Source organism: Aquila chrysaetos, chromosome 23 (genome assembly GCF_900496995.4).
Source record: "Aquila chrysaetos chrysaetos chromosome 23, bAquChr1.4, whole genome shotgun sequence".
Classification (NCBI taxonomy): domain Eukaryota; kingdom Metazoa; phylum Chordata; class Aves; order Accipitriformes; family Accipitridae; genus Aquila; species Aquila chrysaetos.
The window spans coordinates 20,135,259-20,161,761 of NC_044026.1; the positions used below are offsets into that span (position 1 = coordinate 20,135,259).

Sequence of the window (26,503 nt, forward strand, 5' to 3'; positions counted from 1 at the left end):
CTCTGCTGTGTCTAAACATGCGTTACCTATAGATGCCAGTATGATGGGGACCTCATAAATAGAAATGATTGCATTGAACGGTAAACTTTGTCCCTTGTTATTGTTACCACCAAATTAAAACATTAACAAAAAATGTGCAGAGTTCAGGCTCCCCTGGCTAACTGCAGGTGCATAGTGCTAATACTCATTTGCCTACTTTAACGATAATGTTGATTTTATCTTAATTGGCTTTATTCAGTTCATTTGCCCTGGGGGATGAATTTGGCTTCATATCGTTATTCTCTTTCATTGGAACAACTGAATACCAGAGTGCAAACAAAGTGTGTGTGTGCTCTTATTTAAGAAGGTGCTATTGCTTTTCTGATCACATCATTTGCAGTCTGAAATAAACTAATTTTTTTTTTTTTTTTTTTTTTTTTTGGCGAGGCAGTGAACTGCATCTCATGAGCTATAAATGAGCAGGGTTGTTTGGTTTTTTTTCAATTTCTTAAAATTCTTTTTAACTCCCCCCCCCCCGCCCCGAAGGAGTTAACGGAGGTTTTGGTGTGGTTTTTATTTCCCCTTCCACCCGGGCAGTGATCAGTGTGTCCGGCAGGTGGCTGGCATTCTCCGGCGCTCGCCGGCGGCTCCCCCGGAATTACCGCAGTCATTTAAGCAAGCCTGCTCTCATCATGGGAAGCAGGGGAAGAATTGACGTCCAGAAGATCCTGCCTATAGGATCCGAGCCGCCAGCAGAGCCCTGCTTTTCCCTCACTTTAAATCCAGCTGGCAAGCGCAGGTGCTGAAAGCCGGGAGAGATTGGCAATGCAGCATGACAGCAACTACCAAAAGTTCTTGCTTTTTGTAATTCCCTTGTTTCAGACTCGATTCTGCTTGGCAGACCTGAAGCTGGGAATTTAACAAGCCTCGGTTTTGAAAATGTCTCCGACTTACTGGTCTTTGAATTTGATAAGTGGCCTTCCGGAGCTGAGGAATACCTAACAGCGAGACAAGTCAATGAGGAAAAGGCAAGTTTCAGGATTTAAACTATGCTAAATGGTGTTCTCCTTTCACCTTATGGAAACAGTACTGTTGAGCCAGCTGCAGTTGCTTTTTGGTTGTTTATTGTCAAGATGTGTCAGAAAGTAATATGACTTTTAAACTCTTCTGACTGTTGAAAGCCAGCAAGCAGCAGCAAAATTAAAGCAAGAAATTTATTTGAGGATTTTTCGAAGAAGAAAGCTGTCTTCTGAGAAGAACAAAGTAGGACAATGGCATCTGGAGAGTGCCTTCTGCTAGACCTAGAAACAGATAACTTCATTCTCTACAACATCTCTGTCAACCAGAGTGCAAACCTCTCCCTGCTTGGTGACGACTGGTTCTACCCAGCGTTCCTCTACGCCATCCCCACGATCTACGGGATCATCATTTTGATAGGCCTTGTTGGCAATATTACTTTGATTAAGATCTTCTGTACTGTGAAATCCATGAGAAATGTCCCTAATTTGTTCATCTCCAGTTTGGCTCTGGGAGACCTGCTGCTTTTAGTGACTTGTGTGCCCGTGGATGCCAGCAGGTACCTTGCTGACGAGTGGCTGTTCGGCAGAACTGGTTGCAAACTTATCCCCTTCATACAGCTCACCTCTGTAGGGGTGTCAGTCTTTACTCTCACTGCTCTCTCAGCTGACAGGTAAGCTGGCTGCTGTAGCCTTGAAAAGAAGTCTGCATAATTATGACTCCATAAAATGCACAATTATGAATGCATATTTTCAGGTAACATGTATATTTTTAACCTAATGAGGGAAGAAGAACTTCAGTTAATTTCTGGTTGTTATGAGCGCACAACTTGCGGTGGATGCAGACTGAACACAGAATGCTTCTCCTAGGCTAAACTAAATGTTTGTGCAGTTTAGCTAATAGTCTAGCTTAATTAAAAGAAAAACAAGAGCAGATCAAGCTAAAGACCAGAGAGAGAAAATACCATTAATGAAGCTCTGTTAAAAGCTAACATGTTCATATTTGCCCAAAAGATAATTGATCCATATTTCATGAAGTGTGAAGGCACTGGAGCAGCAATTTAAACTGCAGTTAGAATCAATTCTTTCTAGTGGCTTTCTTCCTTAAGGCTAATAACATGTGAGGCAATATTTCATGAAATATGTTCCAAATATTCAAATGCGGATGCATGAAGCCAGGAATCTCAGTTTGCTATAGCCAGTATATTTCCCTTGATTAAACTGTTTGCCCCTTATCCAGTCAAAACTGACCTGTGCTGTTAAAACTTTGTCTTCCAGTAATGTTTGGTAAAAATAACATGTAATAGCTATGCTATTTTAGAATATGTGAAAACAAGCTTGACTTTAACAAATGATATGCTTCTAATAAGCCAGGTCTATTTTAGATCTCTGTGAGGCTTTGGAAAACTGTCCCAGAGCATGCAGATTTAAATTCAAATGACATTTTAATTTGAATGTTATTTGGAAGGATGAAGCCTACCTATCTGGAAGGGTTTTAAGTATTTATTAGACTATTGGCTTTTATAGAAACTCCTGTGTACATTAGAGAAGCCGGGATATTTTGTTTCTAATTTGGATGCTTCAGAAAGAGATTAAGGAATACCTTGTCACCATGCTAAAGTTATAGAATCTTACAGAAGTATTAAGATTTCCAATGAGAAAAAATCGGTTTGGTTTTGTTCAAAAAAGACTCGGGGATTGTATTTCTTGGTCACAAAGAAGTAAAACTAATTTTGGTTTAGGTAGTCCCTTGCATGCCACTCTGTGTCCCTCCTCCTAACCTACTTTAAAACATCAGAATATTTTTGTCCAGTTTTCAAGGTAGATCATAGACATATTTCAATATACAGTATGTGGTCTCAATGAAAGCAGATGATTCCATAGTGTTTCAGAGACAGAACGGTCAGTATGTTTATTAACTCTTCCATGTTGGTGTAAGTATAAAAATAGCACTGTCTGCCCCAGTAGCAGATGACACACAGGCCTATGTGTAGACAAGAGTCTTCAAGCAATTTGCTCTAAAAGTGTTGGGAAAATAGGAAAACTGCACAAATGCCCTAGTAAAGGACCACCTACACTTTTACTCCTGAGTTTCATGTGGTGGCTGGATCCCCCCTGCCTGCTCTGAAGAAAACATTAGGAAAATACTAAGTATTTCTGCAGGAAACTCATCTTTCCAAAGCTGTAATGTAAGTTGTTTTAAGGGGTCTCAGGAAAAGAAAAATGCATCATGAAGAAGACTGTTTTAGAGAGATTTGCTGCTATCTAATCACATGCCACATAAAGTAAATATTGTAAATGCTTTTACTGAGCAGCACATCAATAGTGTTTTTTAGCCTCAAGTGAGCAAACAGAACAGGAAACAGCAGCTGTGGCAAGTCTGGGGTTGGTGACTTTAAATTCTGAACTTCAGCTTTATCTGCATCCTGTTAACCATCATGCTGCCCTGGTGATCAAACATTACCACACTTTTCAATGCCACTTGGCTATAATGGGGACAGGCATGCATGTGGGAGAAGACTTTATGCTTCTATTTCCAAGAGATCAGTTTTACCCTCTTCTAATGCACCTGTTGTCCACTGCAGAAGGAGATAATAACGAAACTTTTACCTTTATTAGATCTAGGAATCTTAAATGCTGTGCATTGAACCACAAAAGGCCCTTATCTATTATGTTGGATGAAGTTTCTGTTTTGGTATATTAACAGCAGTACTAGGATAGTTTCATTACAAAATAATACAGTCTATATTTTGTCAGCTCGCAGGCCATTAGTCCATCTTTATTTTCTTAAAACTGTCACCCTGAACTCTAGGACCCAGTATTAATCATGTCAGAATCATCAGGAAAATAAACTTAAACCGCCCAGGGAAAACTTGATGCGAGTTGACTGTGACCAACCTGGTGGTGCCTGCCGGGGTCTGTGGAGGGACTGGCAGCCCAATACCCTGCTGTGGCCCCTGGGGCAGGGGGGGTGCTGAGCCCGACACCTGGGGCGGTTTCACAGACAACCCTTTCTGAGGCCAGATGTGGCATTGCACAAAGGATGAGCGGCAGCTCCCATCAGGGAAACACCTGCAGAAGACAGGGGCACGGTGGTGTAAGCAGGGTAGCATGAGGACTCAGGAGTCCAGCAGGTAACGCTGCTCGGGTATGGCTCATCTCACTTGGCTTCTGCTGTCTGAGGTGTGGAGGCACTCCAGGATAGTCAGCAAGGTGTCCCCTGGTCCATGGAATGAGACACCTCCAGAGGAGACAGGATAAATCACCATGTCAGGATACCTATCTCCCTCCTTGGTTATAGAGGAAGCCTTGCTGTTTAGCACAGGTTAGATGCCCATATTTGAGGTAGCTAATGTTCAGTGATGTGAACCCTACCTGAGATGCCTCATGAAGCATGTGAATGTCCCTGTTCTGATGAATCAAAGCCATAAAGCAAGGGAGAGAAAAAAACTCCTAAACCATCTGCTGTGAATAGCATCACATGGCACTGTCTCCAAGGAAAGGGAGACTTGTCAGTCCACCACAGACCTTTTGTCTATAATTCATCTTCTGCAAAAAATAATAACAAACCCCCCTCAGTTCCAGTGTCCTTCCACTGGCAAAAGCAAGTGAGAACAACTGCTGGCGTTACTGAAGGTATTGTGGTGATGCCTAGAGAGACCTGGCATTGCAGGGGTCAGAAATCTGCTGTGTAAAGAAAAGCATCAGAGTGTGATACAACAGGGTCATTTCCAAAGATGTGACCATTGAAACACAAGATGAAAGTCAGTGGGTAGGGCAGATATAGTACATGAGAGAGCGGTGGGACACGTAAGCTACATGTTATGACAATTGTACAAATCATCTTGGTTGCTTTGGATCACCTTCTGAAAATAAGGGGCCCAGTTTTAATAGATTTTTGCACAGCCCACATCATGCGTGCAAGGGTATACCTTCCCGAGGTACACTTTTATTCTTTCCATTCCCGCTTTCCCATGTGTTAGGCAGGGTTAATAATACCGACTCTCTCATCTGCTGGTGACTGCAAACACTCAGCTAAGTGCCAACCTCCAGCACAGAGGACCTAAAGCTGCTCAGTGGTTTGACCCACCAAGACCTCGTGGTTGTCAAGAGGATTGACTGCACACTTGCAAACTTTTCTCAAGGAGAAACAGAGGGACAAACTGCTGATCTCAGCTTTTCCTGCGGTGGGAGCCTCCCAGCCTGCAAGGTGCTCTGTGTGCATATGGGTGCAGACGAGCATGCCTGCACAGGTTTGGTTAGGTAGGGCACAGCCAAAGGATCCCTGGGTGCTTAGGTTGGCTCTGTGTACAATCAGGAGATCACATCAGGCTAAAGTTAAATTATTTGAAAGAGTATGCGAGGAAGGGCAAAGAAGAGTTAACAATATTAGAAATGTATTTTCTGTGGGACTATCCACTGGCTGCACAGTGCTTGCATTTGTCTAGCTGCAGTTGCAGGAGCAGTGGGAGCTGTCGGCGAGACCTGTTTTCCTGCAAGCTTGGCAAATTTGCAAAGCAGCTGGGAAAGGGTTAAAGTCTGTGGTGTGCTTACAGCCACCCTCCATGAGTGATAAGGCGCCAGGGCTGAGTATACAAGCAAGGAAACAAGCGGTCCATGCGTGCGTATGCGTGTTTGTGTGATTTAGGGCTGTAAATGAGGTTGGCAGGGGAAGGACATCTGTCTACCCGCTGCTCTGCTCTGTCGAGGCAGCGGATTTCTTCAGCTGCTGCTCAGCTCATCCCAGCAAAGAGGGAGTTTGGGTTCGACCGCTGGCCTGCCCTCCTCCTCCTCGGTGCAAAGGGAAGGGGTACCGAGGCACCTGTGAGAGCGGTGACACCTGGCCCAGCGGCCCTGGCAGAAAAGCCAAGGCTGGCGCAGCAAGCGACAGGAAATTAAGGAAAATCTTTGCGCAGTAAGATGAAAAGCAGCCCATTTAATTGCCCTTGTCATGGGAGATGTCTTTATTTAATTGACTGTTTCTCCCATGACTGACAGGGTTTGTACATTTGCATTTGAATTACCCAAGCTGTCAAGCACTGATCATACTTCCCCACTGTTTTGCTGACATGGTAAAAAATCGAAATGCCCTGGTGTTCATGCAGTGAAACCTTCCTAAAGTAATGCTGTTTTCACAAGCACCCAGCAGAGTAAGTGAAAAGCGTAATCGGAGTTTACAAGCAGCATCTTTACTTTAAGCACCTTGGATTACCTGGGTTTTAGCGCTGGAAAACTGCAGCAATGCCTGCCACCTGCAGCTGCCTGCTGGTCTGTGGTGGAAGGGAGCGATGGTGTGGTGAGACACATGGGGTGACATTACGTGTGAGGTTAGGTGGCTTACCTTGGTAAGACCAGCTGCTGACAGCAGAAATTGCAGTCGTGTGGGACGTCTGAAATGAGGACTTTAGCTTTGGAAATGTTGACCTCAGTGCTTGGGTGCAGGTATGAACGCAGGGATGCTGCCATTCTTCCAGCTGCACTGGGTCCCTTGGAGTGGATCACAGACACAACTTCTGATGTTCCTCTGGACTCATATGACAGTTTGTTTATCTAAGAAATAAAAAACTTCAAACAACCCCCTCTCCCCAAAAAGTAGTGTGGAAGGAAAGAAACAAATCCAGAATTTCTAGAAAGATACTTTTAAATATGCAAAAATCTTTGTTAGTGGACTCATCTCTTCTGTGATTTGGATGTCTTCAGCCCCTACTATTAATATTATGTACAATACCAGAGGAGAAATAATATCTACAAGTCAGTTCATTTGTTTTATTTTACAATCACTGGATTATGTCTCCACAAGAGGATTAAGGGAAGTGTGCCACCCTGAAATAAAGCTATGGAAAGCCAAACCAGATTTCCATTGAGTTGACTCACAGAGTGACACTTTTTTTAAATACCATCAGTTGTAAAGTGTCAGGTCCATAGCGGTTATGAATTTATTCTGGTCAGTCTAGTCACAGCATTCATGAAATCCCATCAGGTAACTAAGGCACTATTTTGGATCAATTTACTGTGCAGCCTCGGGAAGGTTTTGTGAGGGTGGGGAAGAAAGCCACTCTCTGAACTACCAAGACAGCCTCTAATCTGGTCGATGTCAGTAGGCAGAATGATACCCCCCATGTGTACATTTTAGATCCACTGACGTGATCTCAGCCAGAACATTGGTCCTTCCAAGCCGGGGAAGAAAACCAGAGGGGCTTCAGACCCCCGCCCAAAGCCTTCCCTCCAGCTGAAGCACCAGGCAGCCACTCCTCAACCCTTGCTGCTGGCACGGTGTCCGTGCCGCTGCTCTTCCTGTGCTGATGGCACAGGGTATGTGCAGAGAGAGATACACATATCTCTTTCAGCCGATGTACGGAGTCTTAGATCCTGTGTTGCTGGCCACTGTGTCAATATAATAAAAACACTCTTAACACCCTTGGTTTTAGCTCTCATTTCCTCAGCCCCTGCATCCGTCTGCACCAAGAGAAACAGATCAAACAGCACAAACCTTCTGAATACCTTGATTAGCTGGAGCAGATGGCCAAAACACGATAGATGTACTTCTATAACCAGGAACATTAGAGCTCCTGTTTATATCAGTGGGACCGGTGCGCAAATCCGAGGTTAGAGTCAGTGCTAATGTGCTGGAGACTGTCAATATTTAAGCAATCAAAAGGAAGAAAAGTTGGATTACCTATTGTTTACATTTCAGTAAAACCTAAAAACCCCAATCAGTTGTCATGGTCTCATGGTACAAGATGCTGCACACACTGTTAATCAGGAGAGCGACTGGCTGTGGAGAATTTGCCAGCTGTGTGTCAGACTGAACGTGCTGGGCTGGCACGTCGGCATCGCTGCAGGGAGACAAGCTCACAGTGGTCCCATTGGTTCACGTGTTACTACTTGGTGTTCAGATGTGGACAGCAGCCTGGCTGAGAAGAGTAGAAGGGAGTCGAGCTGAAAAAGGAGAAGCAGGCACAGCCTGTCCTGTATATGCAGTGAAATATCCAGCAGCTGTTTTGCTCACAGACAGCCCTTGCAATTACCTGTTTTCTTCTTATTTTGAAAAAAGACCTCACTGCTAGCCCTGCGGAGCCCCCTCACCTTGTCTCTCCCTAGTTCCGCACGCATGTGTCCACCTCACCCCAAACCATGTAGAACGTAAGATCCTGCCCGAGCTCCTGCCCATAGCAGGCTCTTCGATTCCCCCTCATACTGCCTGCTGCATACGACCTCAGGCGGAGCAGGGGATTTCAGTGTCCAGAAGACCAGCTGGTACCCTGGGGCGGAAAACGAGGATGATGCCTGGGTCCCTCACAGTGCTGAGGCACCAGAAGGCATCCTAGCAGCAAGCCAATTGCTATGCTGTAGAGAAAAGCAGAAAGCTGGAGTCCCTTGCAGAAAACTCCCCTCCTGATGCTAGGCTAGTGATCAGTTTAACCAGACTGCAGAATACTGTGGAGCATCAAAGGGAGAAGTGCTGTCAGAGCTCTGCCCAGCCTGTCCTTGCCTGCCCTCCAGCTACGGCCAGTCTCTGCAGCTCTGTGGGAAGGTAGCACAGAAAACAGTACCACGACACCCTGAGAGGAAAAACCACTTCTTCACACCTCCAGACAGCCCTGAAGCATGAGATTTAGACATAGATGGTTGAATGACCTGGGAGAACCAGAGATGCAGATGTTGGTCTAGCAGTGACTGCACTAGCCATCCAGTTCTGCAGCATTTCTTGCCTGCATTGTGCACAGAGGCCGCTGAATATCTCATAGGATTTGGATTAAAACAGACCTTTTCAGTGACACTAGGCAACTTTCTGAGTATTCAGACTAAAGGTGCACATACCACCCTGTCGCCCTCATCTGTCTCCGGCACCCTGTTACCCTCACCGCTTAGAACTTACATATTTCAAATCCAAATTCTTCTGACCTCTAACCACTGCATAATAATCTAACTAATAGAATAACTGAAAGACTGAGAGAGTTGGGGTTGTTCAGCCTGGAGAAGAGAAGGCTCTGTGGAGACTTTATTGTGGCCGTTCAATACTTAAAGGGGCTTTTAAGAAAGATGGAGAGGGACTTTTTACCAAGGCCTGTAGTAACAGGACAAGGGGCAATGGTTTTAAACTGAAAGAGGGTAGGTTTAGATTGGACATAAGGAAGAAATTTTTTATGATGAGGGTGGTGAGACATTGTAACAGGTTGCCCAGAGAAGATGTGGATGCCCTGTCATTGGAAGTGTCCAAGGCCAGGTTGGACGGGGCTCTGAGCAACCTGATCTAGTTGAAGATGTCCCTGCTCATTGCAGGGACGTTGGACTAGATGACCTTTAAAGGTCCCTTCCAACCCAAACCATTCTGTGATTCTATGGTAACAGCTGTCAAGGATAACACTAGATTGTTCAGCCCCAACATGCAGCTGAAAGTTCATATAGATGTGATGGTCTCTTATGACACCTATGTTAACTGAAGCCACAGAAAGGACTTAAGCATCATATAACCGACTTAGCTTTATATTAGCTAGCTCAGGTACTGATTACATTAGAGCCGTGACACGGTGAGAATGGCACAGGATACCTCATTTTGTCAGGTGCAGAAGAGATGCTCCAATGTCTTCTCTTGGTCTCCTCTTTCCTTGAAAGATCGCTAATTTTTTGGCATAATCTTCTCGCTTGGGTCCTAGATATACTATTTTACACCTGGCTGAGTTAAAATGGCTTCTGTTAGACTATGGCCATTTATCCCAATGACTCTAAAATATTTTTACAGTCTGGTCAGCCACTGTGTCATCTGCAAACTTTCCCAGCAAGGGTTTTATAGCCTGCTCACGGCAGCTGGTATACGCAATAAATAACACTGCAGCTAGAGCAGGTTCCCAGGACGCAGGCTAGAAATGGGTCCACACACTGCCACCTTTTTACCGGCATGTTTGAGGACCTGCCGGGGAGGCCATGGGGCTCAGGGTCCCCACCTGGAATGGCCCTGCCTCCCAGTCCAGGACTGCTAATTTTAACCCTTGTCCCATGGGAGAACAGCAGGAATTGCATGGGCGTGGGTAGGGGAGGGAGGACCACGCGTGCCCTGGCACACACATGTGCATATCTACATGCACGGTCACCCATGCCAACGTGCCCATGCAGGCTGTGCCTCCCTTGTACACCAGCATGGCCAACATCCATTTTACCTTAGTTATAATGTTGTGACAATATTAAAAAAAAATACTAAATCTGCTGTGCATTAAACAAGACAGACATATTAATTATCACCTGTTGGTAGGATTAACCTCTCCATTATTCTATCCACAACTGGCCTTGGGCAACCCAAATACTTGCAGTTTTCTTGGTCACACCTTCCAGCTTTCTGAACTTCAGAACTTTGGAGCCAGTTCTCCACTTCTGGGGGATTTCTCCACTTTTTCAAGATTTCTAAAAAAATTAACACCAGTTGTTCCCCATCTGGTTCCTTTAATACTCTTAGGTGTAAATTATTCAGGCTTGCTGGTGTGAAAGTGGTTTGTGTTAGCAGATGGTGGCTCACATCTTCTTTAATACAGCTGACGAGTTTTCTGCTGTATCTATAGCACTGCGCACATGGTATAGATGCCTCCTCCACATTTGGTCTTGAAGACAAATATGTAGTCATTGCTTTTTGCCTTGTCTCATCATTGTTCATATCTTCAAAATTTATGTGTATGCCTGACTTACTGATTTTTTTTTTTGTTCTGATGTATTTAAAAATGCATGTTTGTCTGTTACACAGCGACCTTTGATAATTTGTTGGCTCCTCCAGCTTCCCTTATCAGTCACCGACATTTTAAAACTCTGATATTTGCTGTCATTTACTTTTGCTTTTTTTCCCATCTGTTGTATATTGATTTTTTTAATTACTTCTTTGAGGTTTTAGCATGGCTCCTCATTTTCTCTTATTCAGGGCAGGTTTTTGCCCGGCACCGTTTTTTCAGGGCAAGGTGGGGGAGACAAGGGAGGAGGCTGGAGGTCAGCTACTAATGTATAGTTAGCATTGCCCCCTTTACATTTATATTCCCAGTCAGTTGATCTGACAGCTGCTTTTAATTTTAGGAAACCTGCTTCTCTAAAGTTCCATATATATACATATATATGTACATATATATGTATAGCTTTTTCTTCTCTTTCCACAAAATTAAGATAAACACACCATGGCTGCTACGTCCAATAGCACATTCACTATCAAATGGTTACTGTTTAAGCTCTCCTTCCCCAGTGTGTAGTGCAGTTCAATGGTCTCTAAAACACTCTGTCCCATTTTTTACCTTAGTCATTCCTGGACTGAAATTCCCATTTGTCCAGATTCCAGGATGATGTAGCAGTATGCAGGTATACAGACTGAAATTTGAACACACCCTTTAAAAAGTGAGAACTATGCCAATTCCATCAGTGCCTCCTTTTTCTTTTCATTTAAATGTAAATTAATAACAAGAGAGAAAGTAGGCAGTACCTGCTAATGTATGTAAGACTAGCCCATTAGAGATGTCTTTGTGCCCATATGCAATTTACTAAAGATTTTAATAACAGATGTCACCCAAGAATCATGCATAATAATGATAATCTTAAATAAGTATGCAGAAAACAGATAGACCCAGAATAGATTGTCGGAGTGTGTTGATGAGTTAGACAGTCTAGCAATTCTGTGGATTTATTGAATTGTCTTCAGAGCTATAAATATTCCTAACATTCATGGTGGAAACAATAAAGAAAGTTTGGGACATTGCATTTCTCATAAATTTCTTCAGATATTTAGTAAGACTTTTTCTTTGCTTTCCAAGTGGAGCTTCACATTCAACAAGGCTCCACCTGCTTCATTTATGCAGTTTTTGCATAGTGTCAACTTCTTCTCTGTTGCTTGAGGCTTTTTTGCATGGTAATTGAGCCAGTCCTTCATATTATGTGGGCAAAACAATAATGGGATACTAGTAGAACATAATTACAAAATTTTAATGAGAAGATTTTTGTTCAGTCTATTCATGGGCCAAGACCAGATCAATGGTAATAAGCATTAAGCTTACAAATGGAAACAGATGACAGGTAATCAGAGGAAGTGGGAATTGCAGATCTTTTCTCCCTCTTTTGGTTACAGGTGGGAACAGAAGAAATATGGGGACATGCTGACTGAGAGGCAGTTCTTTCATTATTATAATAGGAAGTCACGGCAATTTCAGGAGCTCATTTTCTAGAGCTGGGAAGAGCTCAGTGTTTTTACTTCACAGCAATTTACATGACTATTTTTGTAAGACATCAGTCCATTCCAACTAATCCTTGCTTTTTTATTTAAGTTTCAGGTTCACATTAGCCCAACATCTCAAAATAGAGCTCAGTTTAAACAGATTCAGAAGTTTGTAAGTGGATTTCTCACTTCAGAGAAAAAACAGAAAGTGGCAATATGGCAAATCTTTCCTCCAGCCTGATGCAGTCTAAACAGTGGGGTTGGTAATGAAGCAAGGGCAGGCAAGCCTTCTGAAATTTTGTTTGAACAGGTTTTAATGCACTTGTTTTTTTAAACCATTATACAAATTCGGGAGTGGGGCCCAGGATCTTTTTATGTCAACAGTGTAGGACAGTAATGGATGATACTATTTGGAGGAAACTTTCCTGAAACTGAAGTACTCCTGCAAATTCATTTTGGGTGGGCAGTGTCCCATTTCCCTGTATGAAGGATGGGAGGGTTTTTTTTTCTCTTCTGATATTGCTTGCAAGCATGATGTTCAGCTGCAGGAAGGTAGGCATGCGTGGAAGGGCTGTGATAAAAAGGGGTAGTACTCTGTGGCAGAGCCTCTTTCAGCCATTTTCTCTTGCTACATTCCTACTGCTGAAAAAAGTAAGGAAGAAAGAGTTATGAAAGCAATTTAGTGCCTCTATTAAGTCAGATTCAATAGATGAGAGCGATGTAGTGGCCAGCACATAGGTGCTATACAATCCTTGCTGTCATATTCAGTCGCCAGGAACATCTCCGACAGCCACCTACCCGTGTGACCAGCCGCCTTCGCTGCCATGAGGGAGGGATGTTTCTTTCCCATTGCCACTGGCAGCAATTGCAATTATTACAAAGGACACAAATTATTTTGGTTGAAATTAGGATCTACTGACCTACCACTTGTAAAGATGCTGCAGAAGGTGGTATCTCCCAGCTTAAAAAAGCCTGTCTCTTTTTTTCGCAGCCTGTACCTACCAGATATACAATGAGGGCCGTTGTATGGACCATCTATATTAGTTTTAATCGCTGACATAAGGGAAGGGGGAAGGCATTAATAAAAAGCAAACATAAAAGAGGAAGGCAAGCTAAGGCTACCTACAGCACCAGCTTCCCCATGCAATATAAAGTTACGTGCCTAAAAAACCAAAAACCAGACAGTGAGACATATGGAGCTAAATTAATTTAAAATCCAAGGGAAGCACCTGATTTTCCTCCCATGCTTTAGTTGTTTTGATTTAATTTTTGTGGCTGTTGTAGCAGGCACAAGTAAGTGGGTGAAGGTGACAGTAAAAGAGCATGAGGGATGCACTGGAACTGCCACCTTAGGGATAAGGTCCTTTCTTCTCCAGTGTGAGAGCAAAATTACAACCCTTCATATCTCTGTGCTTAGGAACATATAGGCAATATGGCTTTGAGGGCAAAGCCTGTTTATACATCAGCAGGTGTGTATTTTCTTGGCTCAGCTGAGGAGCAAAAAGATGGCTAAAATATTTTGCACCAGCAGAGAAACTGCGTCTAGGAAACTTTGACATCCATTTTGGGCCTTATTTTGATCTGTGTCTTTGGAGAGTGTATCTGTAACTGTCTTCTTCATGATAAAGCTACCTCTGTGTTTATGTTTGAAGTTGCAGCTTTGGGTCTAAGTGTACAGTATTAACCAATGTTTGCACAGTCAAAGTTTTAGAGTACATCTGGTGGTGTTATCGTTAGTTACATTATTATTAATACAAGGATAATGACACAGTTTTCCAGTTTCCCTGGCATATTAACCTCAGTGGGAAAAAGTATTTACCACAGAAAAACCTTGTATGTCACATTTTAGCAGTTTATGGTAATTTTAGTAGTTTCAGTTGTGAGAAACAATTACTCAGTGAGCACGACGAAGACCCTGAGAGACATATAAGATATTTTCCAGGATTCAATGGAGAGGCACACACTCCGTGGGCTTCTACCAATCCTCAATGAATTTGTGGGATTATGTTAAGAAGTGATCCTGCATTATAAGCTATTGAATTCTGGCATTCTGGGTTGAAGCAACCCTCTCACCAGGCTCCTCTTGGAGGCCTGGAGACTGACCTGGAGAAGAGGGTTGGCACTGGAGTCACTGTGGCTGGTGGAGGGGAGGATTGCCCTATAGGGTGAATCCTCATGGTGCCTCATGAACTGTGATTATAGTAATTACATGTAAGCTAGCCCCATGTGTAATTTCTTTGTGCGGGCTTCTTTGAACAAGACTGCGAGACACAGACATCACTGGCATCCATCCTGGCCAGAAGGTCATTGGTAGCTGCTGTGCATGAGGCAGGTTGCTGCTTCACAAGCACAGCAGGAACAAAGAATTTCAAAAAGACTGAGCAGTAATAAAGGTCAGCATCTCTTTCATATTTCCTATCAGATTGGCAACCCAGTCATTTTCACCTGGGCTGTTTGACAACTGGAGAGAGGTTGGAGTTGATACAAGTTCTTGACTGTATCATTTTTTATTCAACTGAATCTTCAGAAGGCATATTTTTCTTTTTAAGTTTTGGCCTTTTTTGTAGGGCACAAATCACACCTCTGGTTTTTAATCTTTTTCAAAAATTTCTTTAAAAGAGGATTGGGAAAGGATTTCAGCTGAAAAAAGTGGTATCAAACAATAATTAGAGACCGAATGTGAAAGCAGCAGAGGTGACAAATCCAGGACCATGTCTGGATCTACTGCAGACAAGCTGAGCATGCAATGTGACACATACTCTCGGAGCCCATGCTACTGGATGGGTGAAAAATAACGCTGTTGTAAGACCCTTGCATGAGGGCTCACTCGGCTGGCCACCTAGGTCCATGGCTGCACTGAGTTGTATAGGCATATTCATCAATGTCCCCTTCAAAATGGATTGGATTATTCAAATACTGGGTGTTAAATATGGGAAAATTCTGTGCCTCAGGCTAACTCATTGAAAAAGAAGTTGCAGAGGACAAAGCTGTGGAAAGTTTGAAATAATATTTGATGCACAAGCTGGAAATACAGATGCTGAAAAACAGGACCAGCTGCTGCTCAAACCCAGTCTACCTTGCTGCAGTTCTTAAGAAATGTCCAATAAATTGTAAAATCCAGGGTTGACCCTATCAGGAAAGCGGTGTGGAAAAGTAAAGGAGTGAAGGAGTTTCTGAGCCCCACTCAGAAACCAACCAGAAGGTGCAGCTTTTTCACTCCCTGAGCACCGACCACAGACAAACCTTCCAGTGGTCTCCCAGCCCCAGCCCCAGCCTGGGGGTCCGATTGCTCATGCGTGCCCCCCCATGCCCTCACGCAGAGCAACCCCTGCAGCTGCTGTCCTGAACCCAAGCTGGTGTGGGAGAGTAGAGATGCTGAGATGCAAGCTGGGGAGAGGCCCGCTGACACATCAAGAAGGTGGCTGGAAATGGAGACTCCCACCAGATCAGTACGTATCAATTAAGCATTAATACTCGGAGGATAACAGGGATTGCTGAAGATTTCTGAATAAGTTAGCCCACCGTCAAAGAAGACATGCAGACAGTCAGTAACATAATTTGATTCAATTGTCAGGCTCTTAAGAATATATCTACCTGTGTTCTTACATCTGAGAACTTACATTTTCAAACCCTATTTTCTAGCTCTGTTTTTTCTTTTTTATCTTTTTATGCTTTCGACCTCATGATTTGAGTCTACACTGAGCGCTTTGCAAGCCATTTCTAATTATGTTCTTTCAAAATTATATTGTTTGAAAAATGCCATCTCCAATTAAAATGTACTAATAACTTAAAATGGATTCATTTGCTGACTCACTCTATTAATGTTAATAAATAGAATAATTAATTAATAATAATTAATTAATAATAATAAAACAGAATCTTTCTTTCTCCATATTCTTCAATTCATTCATGTGAGTGGAAATCAATGCTGGAAAATATTCTCTCAGTTGGCTATATTATGTAAGAAAATCCCTGAAATAATTATGCTAACATGCCGTGTTGATAAGCACACAATAAACACCTGCTGAAATACCTTTGAATTAACTAAATTTATTAATATCTTAATACATAATTAATTTCTTTTTGCATTTATCTTCCTTAGGGTTTACTGAAGATGTTAGCTAGTGTTTCTGTCAATAATCTGTAACTGGAAATCAGGCTATAAAATGAGCTATTTCATCTACATTGTTTCAGTAATCTGCCTAGCTCTTCCATTTTATTACTGCAATAGTCGTAACATCATATTTGTTTAAGTGCTGTGATTTTCTTCACCTGAGATGATGATCTTGCACTGGAAGATTGTGCTTTGTAGTATGACACCAACTGAATCCCCAGCTTCAGAATGCAAGTTAAAGAGGTGCTAAGCAAGCCTGAAAAATACTGTATCTGGCTGCTGCAGCTGTATAGCTGGAATAAAGGGAAGCTGGAGAGCTTGGGGAATAAGTGGCTAAACAGAAGACTATTGAGCAAGGTGATTGCAGTCCATTAAAGAAAAAAATCATCTACACAAGTCACCTGTGGCATTGTATGATGAAACATCTGCAAATGATGAGATGTCCAGACACAGTGTTTATAAAAATAAATATAAATAAATGTAATTGTAAGTATGTATATACTTATGTATACATGTGTATGTATAAAATATATGCATATAAATATACGTGTATATATATAAAATACACACACAGATTTACACACATATATACCTACACAGAGGGAAAGGATAGGCATGCTGAACAGGGTATTGCTCATAACTAGAAGTTGAATGTGAATGTGTGTTTATCCTGCAAATAAGGCAATTACGCAGCTAGTGCAGAACTGACAGACTCCTCTCTAGGATAATGCAGGCTATATATAGTATGTGGGGAATCAGTCGCGTCCATGAAGTGTCCCTGGTTTGGGCTGCCAGGTGGATGGACCCTTCTGTGACGCCCGGTCTCAGGCAGGGCATGATGCTTGCTACCTCTGCTCCCATCCCAGTGCCCAATTTGGCTGGCTGAAAGAGCCAGGATCCTGGTAGAAGCTTGGACACGGACTGCAGAGCAGCCACGTGGGGATGTACCCTGCCACGCCAACAGCGGGCTGGGACAGCCTAGGGCCCAGACAGCCATCAGTCCCCAGGGAGCTGACAGTGACAAAGGCACCAAATAGGCCATGGGCAGGGGGAGGCAGATCCTGCAAAAGACGTCCAACTGATTTTAATTGTTATGACAACGACCCTAAATAATAATTTATGAAACCTGTAGATATTTCTTCCTAATTATGTTTTTTTTTCTACTATGTTCCTTAAATGCATATGTGAATCATGATTTACTTGGAGTGCACACTCCTTCTGGAGCAGGGCTCTATCAGATACGAAGCTCTTCTGTTTTCCAGTCCTCTCTCTCATTACACACATCAGGTTCAAATAAGTTTGCTTCTTTCATTTTCTTGGATTCTAAAATACAATTTTCTGAAAGGCTGAAATCATGAAAGACAAAATTGCAAGTCAAAAAAAGTCTTCTACGTATCTAGCATAGCAAGCAATAAATTTTTTTTCTTCAAGAATGTCAGTTAGCAGCTCTGGCTACTTAGCCTGCATGCATCGAGTTACAGACAACTGTTAATTGCCAGCTACACCACCAAACAGCAATTAAAATGGGCAACATGCTCTTTGTAGCCTGAGAAAACATAAGATTTGGCTTGCAGGAGGCCAGTGTACTCACAGTTCACAATGAAATATATGGCAAAACCTCCATTCAGTTTCCTTCAACACTATTCTGTGAACAGGTGCAAACTGCTGTATGCTTTTGAAGACAAGTCTATGATTGCATTTCCTATCTTAATGCTATTTGGACATACATATTAATGTCAGCCAGCACCGTGCTTTGTTGGGTCGATTACAAATTAAATGAAATGAGAATCAATACATGAAACTGAATGGACCCATGACAGGTGGCTCTGGTTTAAAACGAGAAATCTATTGAAAACATTGAAATTTAAAACACCAGAAAAAAATTCACAGTCTTGAATAAAGAAGGATTTTGTTGGGGTGTTTTTTTCTAAATGGACGGGATGAGCAAGAATACAATGCTAAAGTGTTGAGGTCAATAATTTTTTTTTTCTTTTTTCTTTTTTAGGTATAAAGCTATAGTAAGGCCAATGGAGATCCAAGCATCCCATGCACTGATGAAGATTTGTGTGAGAGCTGCTATAATCTGGATTGTATCCATGTTGCTTGCCATCCCTGAAGCAGTGTTTTCAGATCTGCACCCTTTCCATGATAAAGGGACTAATAAAACCTTCGTCAGCTGTGCTCCTTACCCGCATTCTGATGGGCTGCATCCCAAAATTCACTCGATGGCATCATTTCTCATCTTTTATGTCATTCCCCTGTCTGTCATTTCAGTATATTATTATTTCATTGCTAAGAATTTGATTCGGAGCGCTTACAACATCCCCGTGGAAGGAAACGTGCATGTGAGGAAACAGGTAGAGACTTGACTTTCTACCAAAATCCACATTCCCTGTGAATCTGGGAGTAAAGAGTGTGCATACAGGGAAATTTACACTGGCACAGACTGCACCTGTTGTGCTGATTTTAGTAGATTAGGTGGGCTAAAAGAATTAAAATGGTTGACACAAGCCACGGCACACCGCTAAACAGTTAAAGCATCTTCTCCTGTTTCTAAGTTCAGAGACTTTGGCAGGGTGGTTACCATGGCAAACACAGCAGGATACCCATGCCAAAGCCTGGGGAGGTATTGACTAGGATGCAGGGAAAGAAGCAGAGCTGGGGACAGTGTTCGGATATTGAAGCTGAGGTGTGACACAGCAGAAAATCAAAACTTCTCAAAGTTGCTTTGTCAGACAGAGGACCTCGGATAAAGCCTTGCTCTGCGAAGCAGTCCCTCTCCACACGGAAGGAAAGGCTGGCTCTGTAATTCAGTCCTCCGGACTGAAAAGTAAATAGGACACAGCAATGGGAGAGTGGAGGGGGGGGGAAGCCCCTCGTGCAAGGTCCCCCCCAGGGCCAGGAGTACCGGTGGGTCAGGGCAGGAGGTACGCAGCTCACCGCGGCTCCAGCTGTCATCTGCTGGTGCTGTGCCGTGTTGAGGAATCAGTGCAGGCTAGAGAGGGACGAGGGGAGTGGAGACCAGAGGAGGACAGTGGTGGGCGCAGGGTCCTCGGGAAGGAGGAGCGAGCAGGATCGTGTGGGGTCCTCACAGTTGCACTGAAGTTATATGTCTTGTGGATGGTGTGATCTTTGCAGTGTGAAATCTCAAGAGAAAAGGAAAGTCCTGGCTTCTTCCCTTAAACCCCTTGGTCATTATAATTCTCCTTCTACAACTGCCTCTTTTTCTATTGTCTCCAGAGGGGAGTGGTGTTGGACAGAACAACCTGTCCACCTGTAATAGTAAGTCAGACTGGTCAATCTGAATCTGGTCCAATAGATGGTAACCTCAGGTTTCACCTTAAGACAGTCTTTGATTTATGTAAGTAGGCCATTTGCTCCAGAATAATACAGTCTTTTACTGTTCCCTTTGTACCCTTGAAAGCAGAGCTACTTCTGTTACTGTCACTCTTGAGTGTGGTTTTTTTTTTTTTATAAAACTCCCCAAACCATCCCACCACAGAGCTCACAGTTGGGCTGGTTCAACTGGGACCCATGTATTTCAAGTGAGTTTCATGCTCTAGTTGAAAATATGTGGCTGAAAATGTGTGAGTCCTGAACCAAGTGAGGGGATTTGGCCAGCCTAACTCCAGCCTTTCAACTGGAGACTGTTTCCTCTTGACTGCTCCTTTTGTAAGCAACTGGCAAGAAAAAGTCATCCCCAGGGGGGAATCTAAATCCTGCATGAGCAACTGGGTATTTCAGGTCAGTGCTTAAATTTGAATGCATCTGAGCCTTAGGTTGTCCAAGTAAGTAAATAACAGCAGGGTAACTTGTTTCTAAACAACTTATTTACCTTGACATATTTACCTTATTTACCTTTCCTCTTCCTTTCAACTGAGGTGTGCTTCAACCTAAGCTAAACTGACACAAGCCATTCTTCAGCTGAACAAATGTCCATATAATTGCACACAGCTGACATCTCCTCCTTAGGCTGACCTAACACAATCATCTCACGCAGCCATCAGGTGCTAAGGTGAAACAGCGGGGCTGGAAAGTTGTGGTTTCTGCCCGTTGAATGATGTGCAATCCCTGAAATCCTTCTCCTTTTCCCCTTCTGAATGTGCATAAATCTTTTTCCCTTGCAGGCCATTTTTCTGCTGGTTCAATGACTGGTTTGATTAGTGACGATAAAGTGAGTAGTAAAAGCAGCCCTTTCCTCCTTTGGTTTTGGGGAGAGAGCTCTAAAGAAAGCAAAAGGCCAGGCTACAGTCTAGCACCATCAGTCCATCATTCCTGTCCTGCAGTGCATTCAGGAGCTATAGGTCTCCATCTGAGATAACTGGTATCGATTTCTTTATAGCATTGCTTCCTTTCTTTATAGTGCAGATGTGGCCTCAATAGCCCTATATCAAATTAAGGATACATTTAAAAAGAATATATGGTTTAGCCAAGGAGAGCCCTTTCTCAAAGGATTTAATTTTCAGCCCACTCTCTGGAGACATTATCATCTCATACATGTCAATCCTTCTCAAGCTCAATGGCTGATTTTCACTTGGTGCCATTAAAGGGGCACAAAATAAAGTCAAAATGGGCTTGCTGGGTCTCTTCTGCCTACTCCCTGCTTGCAGCTGTCCTGAGGAAAGACCAGCCGGTGTGAACTGCTCAGTTTCTGATGTACTTGTGCAGCTTGGAAGGGGAGTGAGGACGGGCAAGCGTCCCTGGAGCCTGGCCAGGCATCGTAGCCGTACCGGGGCAGGAACAAGGGCAGTGGGGCTGGGGCTAGGGGCGGTTTCAGGCCATTCAGGTCAGACTCAAATACAGGGAGCAGACTGCAACAAATTCCCTAGGAGTGCCTGGGAAGAGGTGCAGGGATTACCAGAGAAGAGAACGTTATGGAAGCCCTGAAAAGTCAGCGGTGTTACGCTTTCTGTGCCTGCAAACTTCTGGCTGTGCAACCTCTCCCAGGGAGCAGGGTATCTCAGCAGCTCTTTCTGGGCGCTCTGTCTGTCCCGTCCTTTCGGGTGACCTCCGTCACGGCTCTTGTCTTTGTTGGGAAGAAAGATGTGTTTTCCAGTGGTATTGTTATCTTAGTGTGGAGCACTGGTGGACAAAAGACAAGGTACAGTTTACCTCAGCTCCCCTTGGCTGAGCAATACCTTTGGGTTGACTCCAAGCTTGTACGCATAAAGTAAAACAAAAGTGCTGCTTGTCTGCATGAAGGTTATACTGCGTGCTAGCTGACATTGTAAAAGCACCGTTCCCTGACAAAGCTCAAATTATGCTGAGAGTTGGTCATCCGTCTACTCACCACCTACATCTGCCTTCTCCTCGTGGCCCGAGCTCTCTCAGCTGAAGGGGCCACCTCACCAGTGCCTCGGTGTTTCTCCAAGTACAGGATTTCTTCTCTCGGTTTCTCTGGCTCCTGTGGCCTCTGAGTGCTGCACTTGGTCTCTAAGGGCTGTGAGCTGTTGGCAGCACTTTTGTGTACATATACCACATGGCCCCAAGGCAGAAATTCCTGCCTCTGGGCTCTGTGAAATATCCCAGACGCCTACCCCATAATTAATACTAATACTAATACTAATAATAAGTTAATATATATAAATTACATCTGATTGTATATATTACAGATGGATAACTAATGCAGGTATCCACACTTTTGTTGCCTGAGCTGGGATTTTACAAAGTGACAAGCCATTGGAATTTTGTGTCTAAACAGGAAAGGAAAGACTACTTCCTTATGTAATAAATTTTCAGAATTTTTTTTTTTTAGGGGAAGGGGATTGAGGAGACACAAGGAGGGCCCTTGACTCAGTGTTCACCTGCGGTCCAGGTTGCCCTGCTATCGCCATGCCACCTGCCATGCGCTAGCCCCAGAGCTGCAGCACTGGGGAAAATAGTTAGCTACTGGTCTGAGCTAGGAATAGCTACTAATGTACATTTCTCCTTCTTCTTCCAGATTGAATCCCGTAAGCGCCTGGCCAGGACAGTACTGGTCTTTGTGTGCCTCTTTGCCTTCTGCTGGCTTCCCACTCATGTAATTTATTTATACCGGTCCTACCACTACTCAGAGGTGGACACCTCAGTGCTGCATTTCATTTCCAGCATTTGTGCTCGGATCCTGGCATTCACTAACTCTTGTGTCAACCCATTTGCTCTCTACTTGCTCAGCAAGAGCTTTCGGAAACAGTTCAACAACCAGCTCTTCTGCTGCAGAGCTCGCCTCCTCATCCGGTCCCAGAGCATGGCCAGGAGCACCACGCGAATGACCTCCCTCAAGAGCACCAACCATTCCCTGGCCACCTTCAGCCTTATCAACGGCAACCACGTCTGCCATGAAGGCTATGTCTAAAGGGCACAGTCAGGGACTGCCGCATCATATACCTGGTGCAGCTGCTTGGTTTTGCTCCGTGGGGATGATGAGTAGCCCACGCACGCACACACACATGCACACAAGTGTGCGAGGCAGTCTGATGTGCTCAGAGAACTTAGAGGAGCTTGAAGCATCCAACATTTCTTCCTGGCTGAGGCATCACCGGAGCAGCAGATCATTGAGCACCAGCCCACAGGATCTCCCTGGGAAGTGCTGTGTTGCTTCAAGACCCACTGCTTTTAATGACAGCAAAGTGAGCATCTTAAGATCAAATCTAGTTTGGCTCTGCAGGTTCTTCATCGCTTTCTGCTCAATCCCGAACTCAGGCAGACTTACAGCAGTGACAAAGACCATATCAGGTGCACAAAATTTGTCAGAACATTTGCATCCAGCAGTCATGGTATTATATGTTTTGACACCAAAATAAATCCATTTAAATAAGGTAAATACTTTTACAAAGGAGTTCAGTGTAGGTCATTTACAGACTTTTCAAGTATTTATTAATGTTCTGACTACAGTATTAATTCATGGTATAAAAGATATCAAGAGTTTACTGGGGCACGTTGGTGGCCCCATCTGAAATGAGCAGTGTCTTGCACAACATCAATGTGAAAGCAGTAACGTGAATAAATGTGAGTTGGAATATGTTTACAGTTTTCAAATGTGTGAGCTTTTGCAATGTTGTGGAGGAGACAGCAGGGCATTTTCCAAGCATTACTGTTTTGCTCTTCCTGTCTTCAGTGTGTGAGGCAGCGAATGTTTCATCACCTAAGGGGTACCACAAAATTTTAGTTGGGTTTGGCTAAGGGCAGGCAATTAATAGAAAATGAAGCACAGCTATTTTTCATGCAGTGGTGCTTTGTAAAACACTCTAGTTTTTCAGTAAAAGCTATCAGCAATGCAAGGTCTGATCTCCAACCCACAGGTTTTTTCCTTCTATCTTCACAGAAATCTGTGGAGACAGAGGTCCAAAACTGGCTAACAGATTGTAGAATCAGGTCTTCTATAATGTTCGCTCCAGAGCAGCTCCCGTGCCAGGTACCAGCTATTCTGGAAACAGGAGCACAGTGTCTTGCAGATAACAAACTCATGAAGCGTGTGGGCTATAGGACAGGCAATGAAGTTGCACACCTGATAAAGCAAGCTGCTGCAAAATGAGGCCATAAACCAATCACTGTAACAGAATATTGAGTGTTTAATGGCCCTCATCCTCTTTGATGATAATCCTTTTCCTTACCGTGGCAAAAGAAAAATGAAAGCTAGTAAAACTTTGTGTTGGTCTTGCTCTCTGAATGTAGAAAAAGTCATGTGTGCAGTGTAAAAACACTCAGCCCTGCATCTGCGGGTGCCCAGGGATGCTGGTGGGAGCTGCTGTCTCCAGGGACTGCAAAAGGGCTGCAATGCAAAAGGCAGAGCTCTGAAAATTTTAGCTGATTTTGCCTTCGGGAGGAGTGCCCTGGGTGAGGTTCAACATGCAGGTATGTGAGCTCAGGATGTGGCCACACCACCACGCTGATGTGCTGGTAAGGGCAGTCCTCCCCTGTCCCCCCACCATCCCTGGGCACCACTGCCTGGGGCACCCCCTCCTGCCCCCACACCTCGATCAGCCTGAAAAAGAATGTGGTGGGGTTATTTTACAGCTGAGTCTATTCCCTTGCTTAGCTGACTGTGTAGCTATGGTATTAATTTCAATTTACTGGGCTATCTGAGGTCCTCATTTACTAAAATTTTCAGCAGGACGGCGCTTTCCCTGAGCTTTAACATGAAGCCACGCACAGTACCAGAAGCCCAGTCTGTGACCATTTCAGAGAGTTTGGTTGAGTTTTGAGCTGCTTATGACATTTCAAAATGGGAAAAATTTACCTGGTCTGAGGTATTTTACTAAATATTTTCTTCAGCCGTGTAAGAATTTAACTGAAGGCAAGCAGGAATGAATTACTTCAACAGCAGCCACACCAACTGTGTTGCATCATGTGTCCTCCTGGCTGGTAACGAACAACAGATTACTGTTGCTTTACAAGATGCCCCAATAGTTTCTGAATTCTTGTTTCTGAGAGAAAGCGCGAAACACAGCTATGATGTGAGCAAATCGTAAATATGGGGAAAAGAGCATTGCTATAGCTCCCTCAGGGCTAAGCTGAATACAGACCCTGCATCCCTGAGAAAGATGCTCTTTTGAACACAGCAGAGTTACGAAGATACAACTCTGTGGAATTAAATAAATGCTATTGATTTTACCCTTTCCTTCCTAACAGAGCTAGCGACCCCTTCGAGGACAGGAAAGATGCTTTTGGCTCTGATCTGGAAAGCGCTTTCCAAAAATGCAGCTGCAGGTATCCACATATGTCATAGTCTCATTGTTGCTTAATTTTTCTGTGTATTTCTTTTCTTTTTGTTTTCAGAGCTGATAGGCAAAACTTTAGGGGGAGTTCCATGCAAATTGTAACCTTTTCATCAGAAGCTAAAATGCCTACATCTTCTTTTAATTTTTAGCAACTTGGATCAGGCCTTTTCAGATGGAAACTAGAATGTAAATTTGCATTAACATTCTTCATTTTATTCAGATCCCTGCCCCCCATTTAATAGCTTTAAAACAATAAGGTGGTTCTGTGAAAAAAAAAAAAAAATCAATTAAAAAAAGGTTCCTGGCAGAAAGTATTTTGGAATGTATTTCACAAACTTACACTCATTTTTTAATACCATAGAAAGAGCAAATCTGAGGTTGGAATTGTTTCTATTTCATCTCTGTGTTAAAATAATGAAAAAAACTGATGCAGCAGTTGAGGTCAGGGAAGGGAGAGTTCAAAAAAGTTTTCTTCCATATCCTAGCATGTTATTGAAATATTTGTAGCTGTAGCTGGTTTTTTGTTTCTCACTCCTTGTCTCATTACCTTGGTTTCAAAAACACGATGTACTTTACACTGCTGCAGCAGCCTAATCCCTTATCTAGAGCTATCTCGGTGTTTGCTGGCACACCCGCAGCGCTGATTCTTTCAACCTGGAGCGTCGTCTGCAGCGTTTCATGGGTTTGATAAATACTCAAAGTGCCCAAGATGCCCAGTGCCCAAGTCACCTGGCAGGTGACTCCAGAGACGCACGCTCAGATACTGCCGAGTTCTGGAAGCTTTGCGGTCCTCAGTGGGGACAGCCCCTGGCGATGACCCTGGGGTGGCTCTGCACCCCAGTTCTCGGCTCAGCTCTCTCCACCAGCACCAGGACCATTGCAGTGGCGTCTCGGACCAAGTTGTTTGGGAAATGTTGTGTTTCAGAGCTCTGAAATACAGCGTCCCTGAAATGCCTGGCTCCTGGGAGGCTGAGGAATTTTCCAGTCGTGGTCCACGCAGACCCCCCCCCAAAACAGGAAACAAGTAAAATTCCCCTTGAACCAGGTAGCCCTTTGGGTTTGGTCTGCTCTCTCCCGTCCCACACATGGCAGTTGTGTCATGTTCAACCAGCTGCAGGGTGCGGGTGGGGGAAAAATGGTCTCTGGGTCAGGATGCTGTATGTTACACACTGGGGGAGTATTGCTATTTATTACAGTGTAGCTATGCTTTCATCCCAGGTCAGACATGCTACAGGTCAGAGGGTTGTTAAAAATATGTAGCTGCCGTTAGATGAATTGGTGTGAAATACGAGACTAATATTTAACAGGGACATACTGAGTTATGTTCATGCTTTCTAGGAGAAATTAAATAGGACAGAACATGGTTCTTCATTAGGAATTTGAGTCTTCTGAGATTCCTGAATTCCCTTTGTTCCCACTGAATGTAGAGGGAAGTGAAAATGTTGAGTAAATCATAGAATCATAGAATCAATCATAGAATCACAGAATGGTTTGTGTTGGAAGGGACCTTAAAGATCAT

General features: G+C 43.6%; 1 protein-coding gene across 1 annotated transcript; it reads left to right on the forward strand.

The window, feature by feature from the left end:
- The first annotated feature begins 234 nt into the window (after positions 1-234).
- GRPR (gastrin releasing peptide receptor) lies at positions 235-23,287 on the forward strand. The gene is made up of 3 exons (XM_029998969.1): positions 235-1,669; positions 18,291-18,642; positions 22,227-23,287. Exons 1-3 carry the CDS (start codon positions 1,251-1,253, stop codon positions 22,617-22,619), a joined length of 1,164 nt encoding a protein of 387 aa, XP_029854829.1. The 5' UTR covers positions 235-1,250; the 3' UTR covers positions 22,620-23,287.
- Positions 23,288-26,503: the final 3,216 nt, after the last annotated feature.

Excerpts from the sequence above, each read along its gene's own strand:
- GRPR (XM_029998969.1), top strand. The coding sequence starts at position 1,251 with ATGGCATCTGGAGAGTGCCTTCTGCTAGACCTAGAAACAGATAACTTC. Across the intron at positions 1,670-18,290 it reads ACTGCTCTCTCAGCTGACAG|GTATAAAGCTATAGTAAGGC; the intron begins GTAAGCTGGCTG and ends TTTCTTTTTTAG. Across the intron at positions 18,643-22,226 it reads ACGTGCATGTGAGGAAACAG|ATTGAATCCCGTAAGCGCCT; the intron begins GTAGAGACTTGA and ends TTCTTCTTCCAG.